Raw genomic sequence first — 17,229 nt, forward strand, 5'->3', positions numbered from 1 at the left:
TGGCATGTTGTTATGAAGAAGAGAAGGTTCAGCTAAATGGAATTTGTGGTCTGGTCCTGCAAGAGCTCTAATATTAATAATAAATTCTCTCATAACCTCAGAGGCAGAACCATTGCAGCAAAGCTGGCCTTCAGATGAAATAATCCCATCTTTCTTTTCTGGTTCTTCCCAGGCTTAAATTCCCATTTCTTGAGTTTTGTTTAAGCTACATTTCATTAAGGTCAGTTCAAGCAAAAATGATGATTAACAGAATAAACAAATTTAACCTTACACATAAATGATGTCTAAATTTGTTGTAGCAGTGAGTTATTGTGTAATTAATTAATAGAGAGTTTCTCAGGTTATGAATCTATTTAGTTTTGTTGCATCTTAGTGTCTTTTGAGAAAACATAGTGCACTGCTTTGGAAATAAGGGGAGGTGTAACTGGGTAGTTGCATTTTTAAAATAACCATCTGAGATAACATTAGGAACTGCTGTCATCTGCATCTTACTTAAAAGAAGCTAGCATGCTGTTCACGCAGTGTGTGGGCAAATAGCTGACAATGCTGCGGGGCAGTGTGCTTGCTAAGATTGCCTCTGGCGATCTTGACTTGTGCAGAACTGTTCACTCTAGGCTTTCATACCAACAAAAACCTGTGACTTAGTTTTTTCCAGCCTCTAGAAAATGTTCCACATGTTCAAACATCACCAGTCTGAAGCCAAGTTTCCTCACCCTCTGTAAAAATAAAATAAAATGTCCTGGGACAAATAATATGTGTGTTCTTTTGGAAAGCAAAATTCCAGTTTTTGCTGTTTTTTGAGTGCTATCTGACAGCGTTCCTTCCTGACTTCACAGGGATCTGTAGAGGATGTTCCAAACCCTTTCCCAGTGCCTTCTTTGCCAAATGGTACCTCCAAGCCAACGAAACCTCAAAGCAAACCTCACAAGTAAGAATATACTCGCTCTCTCCCTGCTCTCTGGTGGGAACACGTTGCCTTGAATTCTCACTCACCCTTCTTTCCCCTTCTCTTGTAAACAACTCAGTTTCCCTTTAAAAAAATCTTGTACTGTGGTCCAAGTTGGAGAACTATACAGGCCACATGGATATAATTTGGCTTTTCCATTTCACCCTTTTCTCTCATGTGGCTGGTATACGTGGACTCATTTATCCTAGGATGACAGCCCATCATCTCATCGCAACTTCTGATCAGCAGCTAAACTACATGCTATGTTAAATGCACAGTGTACAGCTAATCCCATCTTTTAAAAGCTTCATTGTAAACATACAGTGTCACAGTCTGTATTGAAACCACTGCATCTGAGTAAGGGGCGTGTTAAACCTCCCCCCCCCAGCTGCTTTTCCTCCAACCCCCAGTGCAAGGGTTGAAGAAGGTGTGTCTGGGGGACCGCTAGTCCAGTTGGTGTCCCCCTTTCACTTTAGCCCTTGTGCAGAGGGGGCAAGGGGAGTGGCCGAGTAGGTAAGTTTAACTAACCCTCCCCGACCCATGTGCATTGGGATTGATCTGGATCAGGGGCTTTGTGCTTACACAAAAGTTTTTTAAAAGGACCAGCTTCAGCCCATACATTCAACGTAGCGGATAGTTTAGCTCCAAATCGACATTTTCAGCATTACAGTTAAGGGAGTTCTGGTCCCACCTGCAGTGCAGCCATTCAGAGGTGAACAGATGTATTGCTCCAGCGTAGATTGTCCCCCACCCCATTGAGGACAGTGGCCACCAAGCAGCCCATTGGCACGCCCATCCTGAACCAGCATGGTTTGGCTGTAAATGGTCTCCGAGTTAGTTCTGGCATCTTACGGAGTAGGAGCTGTAAGATTCTACTGGTATTCCAAGTAACTACATATCCCAGCATGCCTTGCCCGCAGGCTTTTCACATTCTTCTTGAGATTCTGCCCTGGCAGTTATTTCCAGTTTCTAGTCTCTTTCTGCCAAGGCTTTTACCCCTGTGCTTCTGGCTGCCTGTGCCCCATCACTGAACAGGCAGTGAATTATTGGCTCAAAGGTACCAAGAGTTGTCGAACGCAGGTGAGCACAGTGGCTTTTGCTCCAGCATTCTGTCTATCATTGGGATAAATATGAAAGAGCAGGGCTCTTGTTTTCTGGAGACATCGTTTCCACAGTACTCAAATTTGCTCATGTGGACAGAGGTGTGAAGTATGATTTTGCAGACCTCAGCATTCCTGCCACCATGAAGGATGGTGGGATTTGTGTTCAAATGGTGGCTCTTCCAGAGGTGCTGCTCGGTTAAGGTGGCACCCCCAGGTAAGAGCATGCAGGATTATGCTCTAAAGCTGAAATCCTGGAAATACTTACTTGGGAAGGGACTTGTTATTCGCTCTGCAGTTATGAACAGCTGCACCACACTGAATAGGAAACCCCCTTTGTGACTCATCCTGAACACTGCTACAACATAGCGCTTTTATTCTTCGGGACCTTTTAAAGGTGCTGTGTTTTTACTGCTGGGTGGCCATGTTTGTTTTTGGTGGTGTTAACATGAATTTTCGTTGTGTTAATCAGCATCAGCCTTCCCCAGTGTGGTGCTGCCAGATGTTCTGGACTCTGGCTCCCATCAGCCTCAGCCACCATGGCCAATGAGCAGGGATTATGGGACTTGTGATCCAAAAACATCTGGAGGTGTCACACTGGTGAAGGCTGATGTGCATTTTAATTTGTAAGATGCTTTGGAAATGGAAGGACAGGGCATAATCTAATAATAAATAAGGTGGACCACACAACTGCCTCAGCTGAGCCAAGAATTACCCCAGCTTTCTTTCCTTTCCTTTCCTTCCAACCTCTCCTTCTTGCTTTTATTTTTCCTTTCCTCTTTCATGATGCAATCCCACCCTACCTCCTCATATGTAAGGCATTATTCTCTTATTCCAGATGGAATACTTGCCTTTTCAGCTTTTCCATTATGTTCTTAGCAAAAATGAAAAAGTCCATCATAAAATATTAATCAAACACACAGAAAGATGGTAGCATTACTATGCCAGAGATAAATATGTCTGACACTGAATGACCCAAAGTAGCCAGCAAAGGGCGTGACTGAAACTGTGGTATGTGAAGTTGTTGGAATGCTTCAGGATGCAGTCTGACAGCTGTGTGGGCTGGGGGATGCTGGGAGGTTTTTCTGCCTAGGGGTCTATGGACCACTCAGTGAGCATTCCTTCTGTGAGTAAAGGTGGGAGGTTACATCTTAGAACACTCCTGTGCATTAAACAAAGCATAAGAGCCAGCGGGATGGAGAGCTTAAGGTTCTGGATTGGGGCTCAGGATGTCTAGGTTCTAGTCCCTGATTTGGCCATAAAACTTCCTGGGTTACTGTGTACCTCAGCCCAACCAACCCCGCAGGTGAGAGAAAAAGGTCTACAGAAGCCCACTTGAGTTCCTTCCAAGAGGGAAAAAGGCAGGACGTAAGTGTTAATAAGTGCTCTGTCAGTGACATGAGTTCTGCATATTCCCATGTGCTTGGAGCTTTTTACATGGAGACTCATTCAGAGATTTTTCATTCTCTGTCTCTCACAGACACACAATATTTAAGGGAGGAGGTAAATAATTTTGGTGCATTACAACGCAAGCTATTAATGTGTGTTTTCTAAATGTATTGTTTGTTTGTGTCTTCATTTAGACAACATCCAGCCGAATTTCACTTAAAGGAGGCCAAAAGGCTGAAGCACAAAGCTGATGCAATGGTAAACTTTTTGGCTACATGCTACATAGCCTGTTAAAAGTCCACCTAACTTAGTCTCAGTCCCAGATCCTGAGCCAGTTCAACCATCAGAAGAAGCCACCATGGCTTATTTAGAAAGTGGTACATGCAATTGCCGTAAGTGCCACCAAGGCACGATTTATAAATGTTTTAAAGAAATGTGTAGGAGAGTCAAGAGGTACAAGAATAGACTTTGCTGTTTCAAACTGTAAATGGTAAACATGTTTTAATGTTCTGTTGGAAAAAGAAATAAGTTCCCTTCAAACAGAAAAGTAGCACAAAAGGTAGAACATGGTTGCCTGAGTTGCTAGCTTTAATTTTGCGAGGAGTGTTTTTTACATGGAAGTGGCACACCTCACCTGCTGATGGAAGTAGTGCAGTCCTTTTGGCCTGCATAGGAGTCTGCTAAGCATTCAGCTGGGCAGGAGCCCCTTCCCTTCCTGTCCCAGGATAGCATGGGAAGTGGCTCCCACCCATCATTCCACCACACGTGTGGTCCAGGCTATGGCCTCATCCTGGGCTCTGCATCTTGTTCATGTCGAAGTCGGACTGCATATGAACAACTGGCTTCTCGACATAGGAAGCATTTGAATGGCAGGTATCCTGCCAAGTGCTACACAATATATGGTTAGCTGTTCTCTCGCTAAGCACCGAGCCAGTTCAGGGCTGGTCACAAGTAGGGTCCTGATTCATGGAGGGCATGTGGCTCCAGAGTAGAACACTTGCTTTGCATGCAGGTCTCGGGTTCAGTCCTGACATCTTTGGGAAGGGCTGGAAAAGGTCCATCCTGAAGCCCTGGAGAGTCTTTGCCAGTCAGCAGCAAAAAGGCGGAGCTAGGAGGACGAAGGATCTTCCTGTGTTCCAAGTAAAATCAGCTTTTGTTCACATGCAGTGCTGAGGAGGTGTCTGTAGATGTGGTGACTGAATGTTATTTTGGATGCTTGGCAAAAGCCAAGACAGCGTTGACACACGCAGGCCCCAGCTTCTGCGTACACAGGACCTTGTTCATTTGCTTACGAAAATAAAGCCTCTGCTTTTTATGGCCTTTGGCCCTTACTTTCCTTCCTGCATCGAGGGCTGAAAAGCTTTTTATTGCTTAGAGAGCCAGCCCTGTTGCGTAACACCGTTTACCTTAAGCAGCAGTAAAGAGCAAATGCTCCAGCGCACCCGTTTCTTAGTGCAGTGTGTTCCTTCCAAACCTAATCAAGCTGATGGCAAATGACTTTTTTTTTAGTGTCTCAAAATAGGTATGTTTTCTTTGAACAGTCTTACTAAATGGTCAGTAAAAATGCTCAGTGGTGCAGTGTGGTTCCATTCTTGGGGACCTTCTTCACAGCCTAAATGTCCCATTCATCTGCAGGGGGACTGCTTCTAAACTCAGGTCACAGTGGCCAGTGACTGTGGGGCCAGACCCCATATCAGACTGTGGGTGATTATCCCAAGGATGAAGTTTACAAAGCATCATCTCATTCAGTTGCATCTCTATATTGCCCAGTAGCCCAAATTCTCCAGGCAGTGCAGAAACTTAACACCTTAAAAATACTGTATAAAAGCCATATACTTACAAGCATGCAACACACGTTTCTAAAAGAAATGAAATCCAGTAATAATGATCACAGGAGACAGGTAGGCCCATGCCAGGAGAATTACAATTCTTGCCTGGCTAACCTGCACTTCCTTCTCTTGAGCAGTCAGACAAAGTTGGAAAGGCCTTCAGATACTTGGACGCTGCCCTGTCCTTCATTGAGTGCGGCATCGCAATGGAATCCGATCCTTTCCCGCCAAAGCCTGCGTATACCATGTTCGCAGAGACCATAGACCTCATCAAGTAAGTGAGCTGCTCTCTCAGTGAGCCCTCCGCCAACGCGTTCCTTGGCTTTGCTTGCAATCGGTCTTCCACTCTTTCTGCATATGGCTGTGCAGGGGACCCAGGGGAGGGAGGGGCCTCAGCACAGTGCAGAGCAGGGGTCCTCAAACATTTTCAACAGGGAGGGGGGCAGTTGAAAGGCGGTGGCGGCACTTGCTTGCTTGGAGATCATTTTCTCCGAGCGAGTCCAAAACCTCTGAGGTGGGACGGATAAATGGGCATGGTGGGCTGGATCTGGCCCACGGGCCGTAGTTTGAGGAGCCATGGTGTAAAGCATTTGCTTTCCATGCATAATTTCTGGTTTCAGTTCTTGATATCACAAATGAAAAAGAGCAGGAAGTGCATACTGGGAAAGACCTTTGTCCAAGACCCTGGGAAGCTGCTGCCAGTCAGATGAGTTCCCACTTGCCTAGACTGAAAAATAGTCTAATGTGGTGTAAGGCAGCTTCCTCTGTTCTTCAGTCAAATGACGTTTTTAATTCACTGGGGGTGCAATCCTGTGCCCACTTACTTTGAAATATGCCCCAGCCAAGGTTACTCCTGAACAGTCAGGCACAGACTCGCAGTGTAAATCATTCCAAAATGTTTATCCTGCCAGCCAGACCAGATAAAGCTCTCACAGTGGGAAATAACAGTTGAGGTCAAATCTGCATTGGACTGGCTCCAAAGAGCTCCTTGCACAGAACAGAGGCTCTCCTGCTGGTACGTGGGGAGTAGACTAGGCCCCATCATCAGACTATGAAATAGTGGCAGGAGAGATTGCAGATTCCAGGCAACGGAGCTGTATGCCTCCCTTGCATCAATCAGGACAAAAAAAGTCTAATCTCCCATTACATAAAAGAAACACTTTCTTGTTACGTACGGTAAATGTTGCAGCTACTGGTAGATTATCAGTTTGCTTTAAGTTCCTTTTGGGGGCAATTACTGTGTACATGTTTTAAGTTTCATAAAAGCGTTTTAATCTACTTGCTTCATCTAGGCCCATCTTTTGCTGTAATACAACTTTATATCTGTTTGTATAGATCTAGGAAAGGAGGTCTTCAGGAAGGAAGAGGGAGGAAGTGGGAAAACACCATTGCACAAGCAGAGCCTGCAGTTTAAAGGTTCTAAAATAATAGTGATAGTAACATAGTGAGATGCTAAGACTGCAAAGAACAACAAAGCAGCCCTATCAAAGCGGTCTGGTGTATCAAGCATCAAACGGGTGTTGCTGGGTAGTTAAAAGATCCAGGCAACAGAATGTATGTGATCTGGTTGTTGTTTTCTTGCAACACGTATGCTAGTGCTTAATCTTTAAAAAGGAAATGCTGAGGCTTTAATCCCTGTGAGGTACATTCCAAGACTGTAAAGTATAAAGTCAGGCTTAATTGTTCAGTGGTAAGAGAAAATACTTGGAGGTACTTTATATCTCACAGTTCTTTTGGCTAAAATTGGTGGAATATTAATAATTCTGTTCATTCCATTTTGGTATGCAGAAACACCCCCCGGTTTCTGTTCCTTCTGCATAATGATCCATCATTTTTCGGTCCTCAGCAACTCCTCAAAATAATGAATTTTTTGTATTTTGCAAGTCTCTTCCGCTTTGTCCTCATTGAGTTCTCTCTGGTCCCCACCCACAATAACTTAATTAGTGCCATGGTATGACCAGGATTCAGCCAAGGATTCTGACTTAATACTGTGGCTAATTTTTGGGGAAAGTACTTCCAACCATGTACAAAGGGCCCTGGCTGAGAGAGGCTGAAAGATGGCACTCCAGGGTCATATGTTGAAAGAGAGAGTTGTTTATCTAAATATGTTTCCTTTTAAGTTGTATGTGGGCTATTTACAGAAGAAAAAATAAGCAAGCCAGTTTCATGCAGTGCAGAAGCCATAGAAAAGTTGGCAATCTATACTGTTTTACCATCTAAAAATGAAAACTGTTTCATTGCCAGTAGGATGAGCATCTGATGCTTCTGTTATTAAAAACAGGCATTTTTCTTTCTTTCTCACAGATTCATAATGTCATTAAAATCCTTTGCGGACTCCTCTACGACCACATCTGAAAAAATCTTCCTTGTGTTTTGGTGAGTACACCTTTGTTCGGCTTTCAAGCGTTCTGGTTTGAGAAATTAGCTTCAAAAAGTAATTCATTGATTTAAAATAAAATATTCATGGAGAACAGCTCAGCCTAGTCATGAGTTAGGTGGCTTTAGAAAAGCCTTTTGTCCTCGTTAGCCAAGCACATTGCCTGTTCTCGTCCATCTTCGGAATTGCAGGCTGTTATGGAAAAGAGCATTTCAGTAAAAGCGCTTAACAATGCAGTGTCCTCCTGTGCAGGAGTGTTGTGAAGACATTGGAGAAAGTGCATGTGAAGCCCTTCAGGAAATAATAACAAGTCTCTTTTTTCCTCACTGTGACCTTTGTTGGCTTGTGGGATCGGCTTCACTGTGTTATGCTGTACTCCCATTCTGCGGGCTGAGCACATGTCTTGCATGCACCGCGTCTTGAGTTCAGTTCCCTGACAGCATGGCTGGATCAGTTGCGTAGACAAGGGGCCTCTGCAGTGTGACCCAGCTGGTGTGGTGCTAAGCCCCAACAGCATCTCTGCTTAGAAGAGAGCCAGGTGACAAAGGGTAGGGAGTCACCCACCCGCACACACCCTGGATTTGAGAGACCAGTCAGAGAAGGCGGTTCCGGGCGAGGTAGGCCAGTGGCCCTCCACTACGGTGGCTTCACATATGCTCCTTGTCTTGTCTTTTCTTTTCACAGCATGCGCTGCCAAGCCATTCTGTATATGGCAATGTTTCGCTACAAAAAGGACACAGCAATAAAGTATTCCCGGACCCTTAATGAACACTTCAAGGTAGAGAACCAAAGCATCAGTTTGAAAAGAAGGATGATTCTTAATGCAAGTTCAGAGCGGGGGTTTTTTAAGTCCTGGAAAACAAGTCTTGAAGTTGGTTCCAGCAATAAACTGTGGCCAGGAGAATTGTTTGTTCAGGCAAATCATTGACTCGTTTCAGCAAACCCATGCAAGTTCATGGCTTTCCTTCTTTGAAAAGAAAAGACATTTTCTTGTGTGTTTTTCTTTTCTTCATGCAGTAAGGTATCAGTAAGTTTGCACTTCGAGGTTAGATTGCTCACATGCCTGAGCAGTGTTTTCTTCTGCTGGCCACTAGACATTAGCATGTTTCAGTTCAGGCTTACCAATATGAAGTTTAACCAGGATTAAGTACATTCCCCCTCCTATTCTGTTTTGTCTTTTCCCATGCATCTTAACGCAACAGGAGTTTAATTTCCTGGTATGTCCAAATTGACAGTTTGCAAACCAGTTTGCTCTTGCTTTGCAAACAGCACTTACTGTTAGAAGTTAAACTACATTTTCATCTGATAAACTCAAATTCCACTGGGAAACTGTCATCTAACAAATCCCTGAAGTCTTGCATTATGATGCCCAAATGTCAAACAAATTTTGGTTTATCAGACCGAAATAGTTGCATCTGAACTTGACTATTGTTATGGAAAAAATCGACTTAAGTCTGTTACTTGAATTCTGTAGACCTTCTGCAGGTGCTCCACAAGATCAGTGTGTTACCTTTTAATTCTTTTCCTGTACAATGTAGACTTGCAACTCTGAAATAACTTCAGTGCCCTGTTCCATACTTTGCATCTTTTAAGAAGGAAGCATAAATGCTGTGTTGAATGAATTTGTGTCAATTATGAGCTAATTACAGTTTCATTCCTTCTTGCAGAGTTCTTCTAGAATCACACAAGCACCTTCACCGTGTGTAGCAAGGTAGTACTTGCATATATCAAAATCTTTTTCTCAGAATTGAGAATTCACATGCTATCTACATTAGAATTTTAAACCAAATTGAAAGAGCTTTTCATAATCACAGCCAAAGCGGAAATCTAACATTTCTGTTGGGCTTTTCTCCTGAAGCGTGTAAATTAAGCTTTGAGAGCCACTGACCATGGAGTAAGCCCCATTGAATGTAATGGGACTTGCTTCTGAATGGGCGCATATGGAATTGCACTCTTGAGCTGCTCAAATGTGACTGTTGGAGCCTGGGTGGTAGCAAGAACTGGATCCTCTTCGGCCAAGTTCACTAGAGGGCCTTGATCAGTTTCTGGGTCAGGCTAACCTGTGCAATACAGTTGGGGAGGTGGGTCAGATGGCATAACCATGTTTGTTTCCTCATAGGAGGACAAAGGGGACTCTTAGGAATCAATATTTGTCAGGCTTTTACAAATATTGAGAGAGGGAGGGAGGGAGGGAGGGAGGGAGGGAGGGAGGGCAGGAGAGACCAAGTATACTGACATAGTACAAGCCCGTGTGATGCAGCGGTTAAGGATTTTATTTATTTTTTATTTATTAAAACATTTTTATGCCGCCCCATTCGCCAAAGCCTCGGGGCGGCTCACAACATTAAATTAAAATACAAACATTAATTTATAACATTAAGTTAAAATGTTTGTAAGATGCAAACATTAAGTTAAAATATAAAATGTAGGACTGGGACTTGGAGAATCCAGGTTCTAGTCCCCGCTCAGCCATGGAGCTCACTGGGTGACTCTGGGCCTGTCACAGACTTTCAACCCAACCTACCTCACAGGGTTGTTGTGGGGATAGGCTTAAGAGCAGGAGGAGGAAAATTACATAAGCCTTGTCGAGTTCTTTAAAAAAGAAAAAGGGTAGGCTAAAATCTAACCAGTAAATAAATAACTGAATAGATTGCAGCTCACCAGTTCTGAATTCATATTACATACTGCAAAAATACTCCAGGAGGTGGCAGGCTGGAAACTCACCTCTTCCGTGCTTGAGGGAAGTGGGGCTGGGCGAGGGAATGCTCGGCGATGCTCCAGGATGCCACCCAGGCCTCCCCCTGGTTTTGCACTGGCTCCCCTGCTGCCCAACCCAACAGAATTTCTCCATTCTGTGGCCGCTGAGCTTGCCGTGTCCTGGCTCGGATGCTTTGGGAGGGGGTGGTTGCCCATTAAATACCCCTCTGAGAATGCAGTGTGCCTACACATGCTGATCCCTCCCTCTGATTTTTGTGTAGCCCTGCGACAGCTTCTGCCCCGCGTTCGCCATTCATGTCTGCAGTGGGGGTGCTGATGCTGTTCTCTGCTGTGTTTCTCTGTTCAGGAGCACAGGGACACCTTCTCCTCTCTCCCCGATGCCCTCTCCAGCAGGCTCCGTCAGCTCCCAGACCGGCTCTAGCGCCAGCAGCTGTGGAAGCGGCAGCATCGGTTCTTCGGTCAACGTTCCCCATTTTATCCCGACCATCACCTCTTCCTTTGTCAACATCACTTCATACTTTCTCTATGCCTACGATCTCTGGGAACAAGCTGATGTCTTGGCCAGGAAGAATAAGAGTAAGGCTTTCTTTGCTTGTGTTCCCGCTGACGTTGAGTGTGTCACTCCCCAAAGCTCTGCTTGTCCTCAAGGTCATTTTGGCACGTCATTTGGCAAGACCATTTTGGCACGTCCGTTCTCAAGTCTCGCCTCAGAAAGGATTTCTGGGAGCAGAGCTTTGGTGGGACTTTGCCTGAAGAGCCTTTCAAGGTAGGCAGCAGCAGGTGAGGTGGACCAGTCCAGCGTGTGCAGAGAGCATGTGGAGAAGGCTGCCTAGCGCCTGTCCATCGCAGGTGTGCAAATACATGTCCCCGCTTTCACCTTGGAAGTGTTTTATCACTGCAAAGGCTGTTCTGTCAATCCATGGTAAACATTTTTGCTGCTTTATATGTGAATTGGCAGTAGTCCAAAACTGTTCATCTGCTCTTACTATGAAAATTATTTTTAAAATGGACAGGTTCAAAATGGGTGGATTCAAGAGGGAAATGGAGCATCCCCTTGAGGCCTGCAGCCAGAGACCAAGTGGCTTAATTGAAATCCACTGAGTGCATTCAGTGGCCGCTCGCTCGCTCGCCTGCTGTCTGCACGTGGTACTTTGCTGCTCCGGGATTCACTGACTGTAGTGCACAGGCACTGGTCACCCGCATGAGCAGGGGACTCCTTGCGCACAGGTGTGGGTCTGTCGGGCCAGTTTGGTTCACGAGGGCCAATGAAATTATTCACATTCTCAGGCAGGCTGTTCAGTAAATACAGAAAGTGACTGTGAGGAGCGGGGAGGAAGGGCTGGGCATGAAACGAGCTCCAAGCTCTACAGCGCCTAACAAGTTTCAGGTTTACCGAGAGCAGCTATCAGGTAGTCTTGTCTGTGCCTAAGCTGTCAGGTAGTCTTGTCTGTGCCAAAGCAAAACAGGATCTTTTGAGAGCTGCTGGGGCAAACCAGAAACCAGGGTCGCCACCCCCTCATATTTGGTCAGATCTTTCTTTAGCACCCAATACCAAGCACCCTTTTTGCACACACAGGTGTGTGCCCAAGTGCACACTTTCAGACATGCAGTCTTGGCATGTGGGGAGAAGGGAGATTTCACAAGTTTTATCTTTTATGAGAGAAGGAGGCTTCTTTGGGTCCGAGAGATTTCATGTTGGGCTGACCAAGTGCTGATCGTATGCTCCAAGGTTTGAGCTTAATTATTAAATTGCAAGCCATGGCAAAAACAGTCTGGGCTCTGTGAAGCAAAGGTATGCACTAATCTGGGGATAAACTGACTTGACTGCTTTCCTGTCTCTTAGCTTCAACAGGCAGGTAAAAATGTAACAGGCTAATAGTTTGAAGCTGCAGTTTGGAGCTTCATTGAAACTAGGATCCAAGGAGGGCAAAGAATTAAGCGATTAACTTTGAAAAACAATGGTCTCAGCAGTGGGGAGATGGCTTGGTAACAGGCCCACCTTTCTGCTCTGAGCGTCAGGCCTGTACTTTCCCAAACAGGAATGAAGCCTTCCTTCCCATGTCAAAGAGAACAGAATATTAGGGAGTCAAGCAACACATGGATAATAATACAGGGCCTCCTTATGAGGCAAAGAACAGAGGTAGAAATAGACAAATTTCATTTATTGGTCTTAAGTGTGGAGTTTAGAATATCTGCAGTATTCTTTAGGCTCTTAATAGTTTTGGGGAACCCTGCAGTCAGTAGTGTCCATTCGACAGTCATTCCTACAGTCGTGTTTCTCCTCTCCCCTCTTACTGTATTCTCAAAAGGATGAATCCACCATGCAGGAAAGACAGACTGGCAGACAGAATCAAAACCATGCCAGGAGTGTATCTAAATAACCTGCCATAAAAAGCAGAAGTCAATGGCCTGCATAAATGGCTCAGATTAAGCACATTAGCATGCTTTTTCTCACTTTGTGCAATTCATTCCACAGACCACGGGGTAGAGCAAGGAGAGCTGTACAAGGCACCTCTGAGAATCTCCAGCCATCAGTGGCATATTTTCAGATGTTTCCATAAGCGCTAGAAACTTGTCTAAGGGTTAACATAGAAGCCTAGATTCCCAAGAAGCCAAATCGTGCCTCGAGTACTGCCTGCGCTTTCTCTCCCTGCAGAGCTGTAGTAGGCATAGGTCCCGGCACATGAGCAGCAATATAGTTCTTGAGAAGCGAGGCTTTTCTTCCTCGAGTGTGTAAGTGCTATTTAGAAAGAGTGGCGTCACGTGCCATTATGTCCATGTGATGCCTCCGCTGTTCAGTGTGTAAGAAGCAAAACGTGATGCCTGGTTTCTTCCCTCGCCTCTCTCTTTCAGAATTCTTTTCCGAGCTCAATGCTGCCTGCTTCTCTCTTTCGCTGAACAGCAGCATGGCCGAACTGGTATGCTACACTCGCCAGGGTTTGCAGTGGCTGAGACTGGAACCAAATACGCCTTAACTGGTGCATCAGGGCAAGCATCTTGCCTTGGACTCCCTTGCACTTTGAACGCCCCAGAAACAGCCTTGTCGGCTGGCAGGTTGGATACAAACGAAAAAAAGCACCTAGAACAAATTAGAATGATGTGCGATGGACAGGGTCTGGTGCCACTGGAAACGTTAAGGACTACATTTCGATGGTGCCAATGGGCCACCTGGAAGCGAAGAAGTGGACAAGAGGCCTCAGAGTGGAGGATGCCTTTCTTTCTTCCTTTCAAAGGACAAAGTGCAATTTTTTCCATTTATTCTTTTTTTTTTCTGTTGTGGTTTCATTGTGTCAGTGGTCTATGAACATTTCTATCAACAAATAACCAGCAAGACAACAACAACGACAACAATCAGCGCAGATGAAGAAGTGCCAGTGAGAAGCAAATCCACCTCCCAAAGAATTTTGTGCAGCACCTCAAACAGAGCAGAGATGCCTGTGGGCCCAGAATAGGGTTCAGATGCAATGTTTGTGAAGTGCAAACCGCAGGTGCAATTTGTAGCATGTGTGCTTGTTCCTGGAGGGTGGAACGGGCGGAGTTGGGGGCTCATGAGGTGCATGACTCAACCTTCTCTTGCCAAACGCTCTTGCTGCCTCTCCACATCCCACTGGTAGCCATTAGTTGCACTACTGACCCTCCCTCTCGGAGTGGCTTGAGGCCACAGCAGGCCCGACAAGCTGCTCTGCCGGCCCTCCCAGGCCCTGCCCCGCCCCTCCCCTCCTCCATTGTCCCTGCTGCCTCTGGCAGTGACCAGCCCAAGCTGCCGTGTGATACTGTGCCTGCGTGGTGGTGCTGACAATCTCCGGAAGGGAAAGGGAAGTGGGCCTCGCTGCCAGAAGCCGCCACAAGCAGCGGACGCACGGCGGAGGTGCTGCAGGCTCCCGCCCCGTGAGCCGCCCGGCCGGGGTGCGGGCCGGCTCGCCTCCCAGCATGGTTAAGCAATGCTGCACTAATACATTGAACTGGAATTGCCTGCGGCGGCTGTGCACAGGGAAGGGGTGAGTCTCTGCACTAGGAGCAGCTTCCAAGGATTCTCTGGCTTTCTATGTATGGAGAAGAGGGGCCGTGCAGCGGGAAGGGTTTGTTCAGGCTGTGTGAAGACTATTTTCCGTTTGGGAGCCTTAAAATGGGAGGGATTCAGCAGCACACCATTCCATTTCGCCACCTCTGAACTGATGGCTCAGTTCCTGCTTCTGGCTGTTGGTGCCAGCATTCCACGTATGTTGACAGATTGTACACCTGCCCATAGCATTCGGCACAGTCCCGTTCTTTTAAAAGCAAGGGATCATGACATGTTTGGTGTACGAATCCCGGTTAATGGGGGTGCCTTCAGGGTGGCCTCCTGCTGAACCTCCCCTGGGCCCCAATCCGTTCAAATACATCGAAGACCCCGCTTTCCTGCCCTTCTCTCAGTGGTGCCTTAACTCTCCCATTTGCTTCTGTCAACCTCTGACTCCAAGGTAGACCAGTGGGAATATTTTCCAGGTACATGGTCCTTCAGCGTGGTGTTAGGTTTTCCTTTCCATATGACTCCCCAGTGCCTAAGCTAATCATTCCTATCTGTTTGTCCCGTAAAAACATGGTAATCTTCAGTGTAGGGTGTAAGCAGTATTCTTGTTTGAATGGACCTGTTGTGCACTTGCATACCTGTTTGCTAAAATGTCACTAAATTGTAAGGCCCCTGAATTTCCCTGAGGCGTTCACTGGCAGGGTATGTTTCTGAGGCACCTTCTGTGCAAATTTGGCTCATCTGCAAACACACCCCTGAAAAAGGACGGCACAAGGAAGGTTCTGCCACGGTCCATCTCAGAGAAGCTTCTTGGGGGAAAGTGACTGATCCCTGAAGTGGCTAAGCCCACTGTCTCCCATATTCTCCTCCTACAGCGTACACATGCCCACACACACACAGAGTCACTTGAGGTTGAACTAGACATGTGGGGAGAGCCTGGATTCCCACTGGGTTCCCCATTTGAACCAGCAGGCAGGATAAAGGACGCTTTCCCCCTGTGACGCAGTGCAGGTGGAGCTGCAGGAAGAGGAGGAGTGGACGAGCGCCCACACTCGCTTAGCAGTGCCCTGCTTTGCTTTGTAGACCGGGCATCCAGCAGCCAAGGGCTTCCCTTGAATGCTTTGCTCCATCCTTAGTTAGCAAGATGTGCTGGATACAAATTACAACCCCGGTTTCAGAAGCAAAGCCAACAAATGTACCTCTCAGGAATAGAGAAAAGCAAATCAAAACGTTGGACCTTCCATGCCATTGCATCCGTGTCTGTCTTTTCCTAGTGAAGGTTGCAGTGTAAGTGTAGGGTATTTACTCCCAGGGGTCTTACAGAGACTTGGCAGTGTCTGACCTTTTCCTCTTGCTTCTCAGCTGGGCCTAAGAGCCCCCCACAGCCCCCTTTATCTCCCTTTTGCAAGTTGTGTTCCCCTCTTCTGTCTGTGAGCTGACTGCGGTAGTTTCAGGATACGCTTCTTGTTCCTCCAACCTCCTGCACCCCTGAATAGCACCGGAATCACACAGCCCCGTGCTGTTTGTTCACTTTATCGCTGCCTCGGCTCTTTCAAATGACACCCTGGAGTTAAGAAGACCCTGCTGTCAAGGGATCCGCCTTAACCTGCTTGTTGAGCACTTTATCCAAGGGATAGCAAAAATCTGTTCCACTCCCTGCCCTGCCTGTTCGCCTGCTTCAGAATGATCAGTGAGAGTCTCTGCGTCAAGAAAGAAACCAGTTAATGCATTTATGCTGCTGATTTTATATGACTGTGGGTAATGCAAAAAGGAACAGCACCCAGATTTCAGAGCAAGGGCTTCTTTTCTCCCTGAACAAAAAAAGTTTCAATTCTGGTTTAATCTAGGAGGGCTGTAAGGCCTCTTCTAAGCCCAAATGGGAGCAAAGCTTCCTTCTTAATTTCCACAGAAGATGGTTCTTTAACCCAGCCTGCTGTTGCACATGCTGTAGTTTCTTTTAGTTGATGCGCAGTTGCAAAGAGGCAGCTGACCTGTAGGGATCACATTAGGAACATTATGTCCTCTTCTGACCTTTTTTAAAAAAAAATCTCTATATGAAAGAAAGACCAACTGAATGAATAATCAGAGAACAGTGATCAATGGATTGTCGTTTCATCTTCTTTCTAGACCTTGGTACCCCAGACCCCAGTGGAATTCCCGTTGAACTCAACAGGGCCTGGGGCCCAGCTTTCTTTGTAAGGAGCAAAAAATGTTTGCCATTTTAAACACAGGTCAATGGAGCTGCACACTCAAAGCAGCCTCCTTTCCCAGAAGATATTTATTTAGAATTATAATTAATGTATTTAAATGTTCTGTATGTCTAAGATACCATTATTTAATAATTTGCAAGTTCCATTGACACTGGAGATGTGGACTGAAAGAGCGACGACCATTTTATTTTCCAAGGGCAATTTCTCTTCTTTCCCTGCCCTCCCCCTTTCCATCTTGTTGCCTTGGTTTCTTTATAAAAATCTGTACATTTAAATTTATTATGGGGTGATGTGTCTCCATCTTGTAAATAACTTTTCTGCCCTGTATATTGGTGGTACTTGCAGGTTGATTTGTTTAATTCATGTGGGGTAATAAAATATCGAATGCAATGAGAATGGCTCTGAAAATATCCCTTTAACCACAAACAGTTTTAAAAACACCCGTGATGGCGTTTCATTGGCCAAGTGGATTGGCTGGAATGCTAGCCTCTCCAATTCCCAGCAGAAAATTCATGTATGCTTGGAAACTTGCTAGAATCATTTCGGTAAGAAAAAGTTCTCCATTGCCAGAACTTTTGAAGGAGGAGAGCTTGTGTTGCTAGCAGCCCTCAAAACTGAGCACTTGTAAATGGTGGCCTTCCCAGCCTCTTG

General features: G+C 45.8%; 1 protein-coding gene across 3 annotated transcripts in view; it reads left to right on the forward strand.

Moving 5' to 3' along the window:
• Nucleotides 1-16,974, forward strand: part of AFF1 (AF4/FMR2 family member 1) — a 177,130-nt gene extending 160,156 nt beyond the window's left edge. For all 3 annotated transcript variants that reach the window (XM_044428252.1, XM_044428253.1, XM_044428254.1), the window contains 8 exons: nucleotides 837-928; nucleotides 3,630-3,693; nucleotides 5,402-5,538; nucleotides 7,569-7,640; nucleotides 8,326-8,419; nucleotides 9,309-9,352; nucleotides 10,706-10,935; nucleotides 13,213-16,974. In XM_044428252.1, the coding sequence (XP_044284187.1) occupies nucleotides 837-928; nucleotides 3,630-3,693; nucleotides 5,402-5,538; nucleotides 7,569-7,640; nucleotides 8,326-8,419; nucleotides 9,309-9,352; nucleotides 10,706-10,935; nucleotides 13,213-13,334 (855 nt within the window). In that variant the 3' untranslated portion in view covers nucleotides 13,335-16,974. The remainder of the gene's footprint in view (nucleotides 1-836; nucleotides 929-3,629; nucleotides 3,694-5,401; nucleotides 5,539-7,568; nucleotides 7,641-8,325; nucleotides 8,420-9,308; nucleotides 9,353-10,705; nucleotides 10,936-13,212) is intronic.
• The last annotated feature ends 255 nt before the right edge of the window (nucleotides 16,975-17,229 follow it).

Source organism: Varanus komodoensis, unplaced genomic scaffold (assembly GCF_004798865.1).
Source record: "Varanus komodoensis strain SLA01 unplaced genomic scaffold, ASM479886v1 scaffold2, whole genome shotgun sequence".
Taxonomy (NCBI): domain Eukaryota; kingdom Metazoa; phylum Chordata; class Lepidosauria; order Squamata; family Varanidae; genus Varanus; species Varanus komodoensis.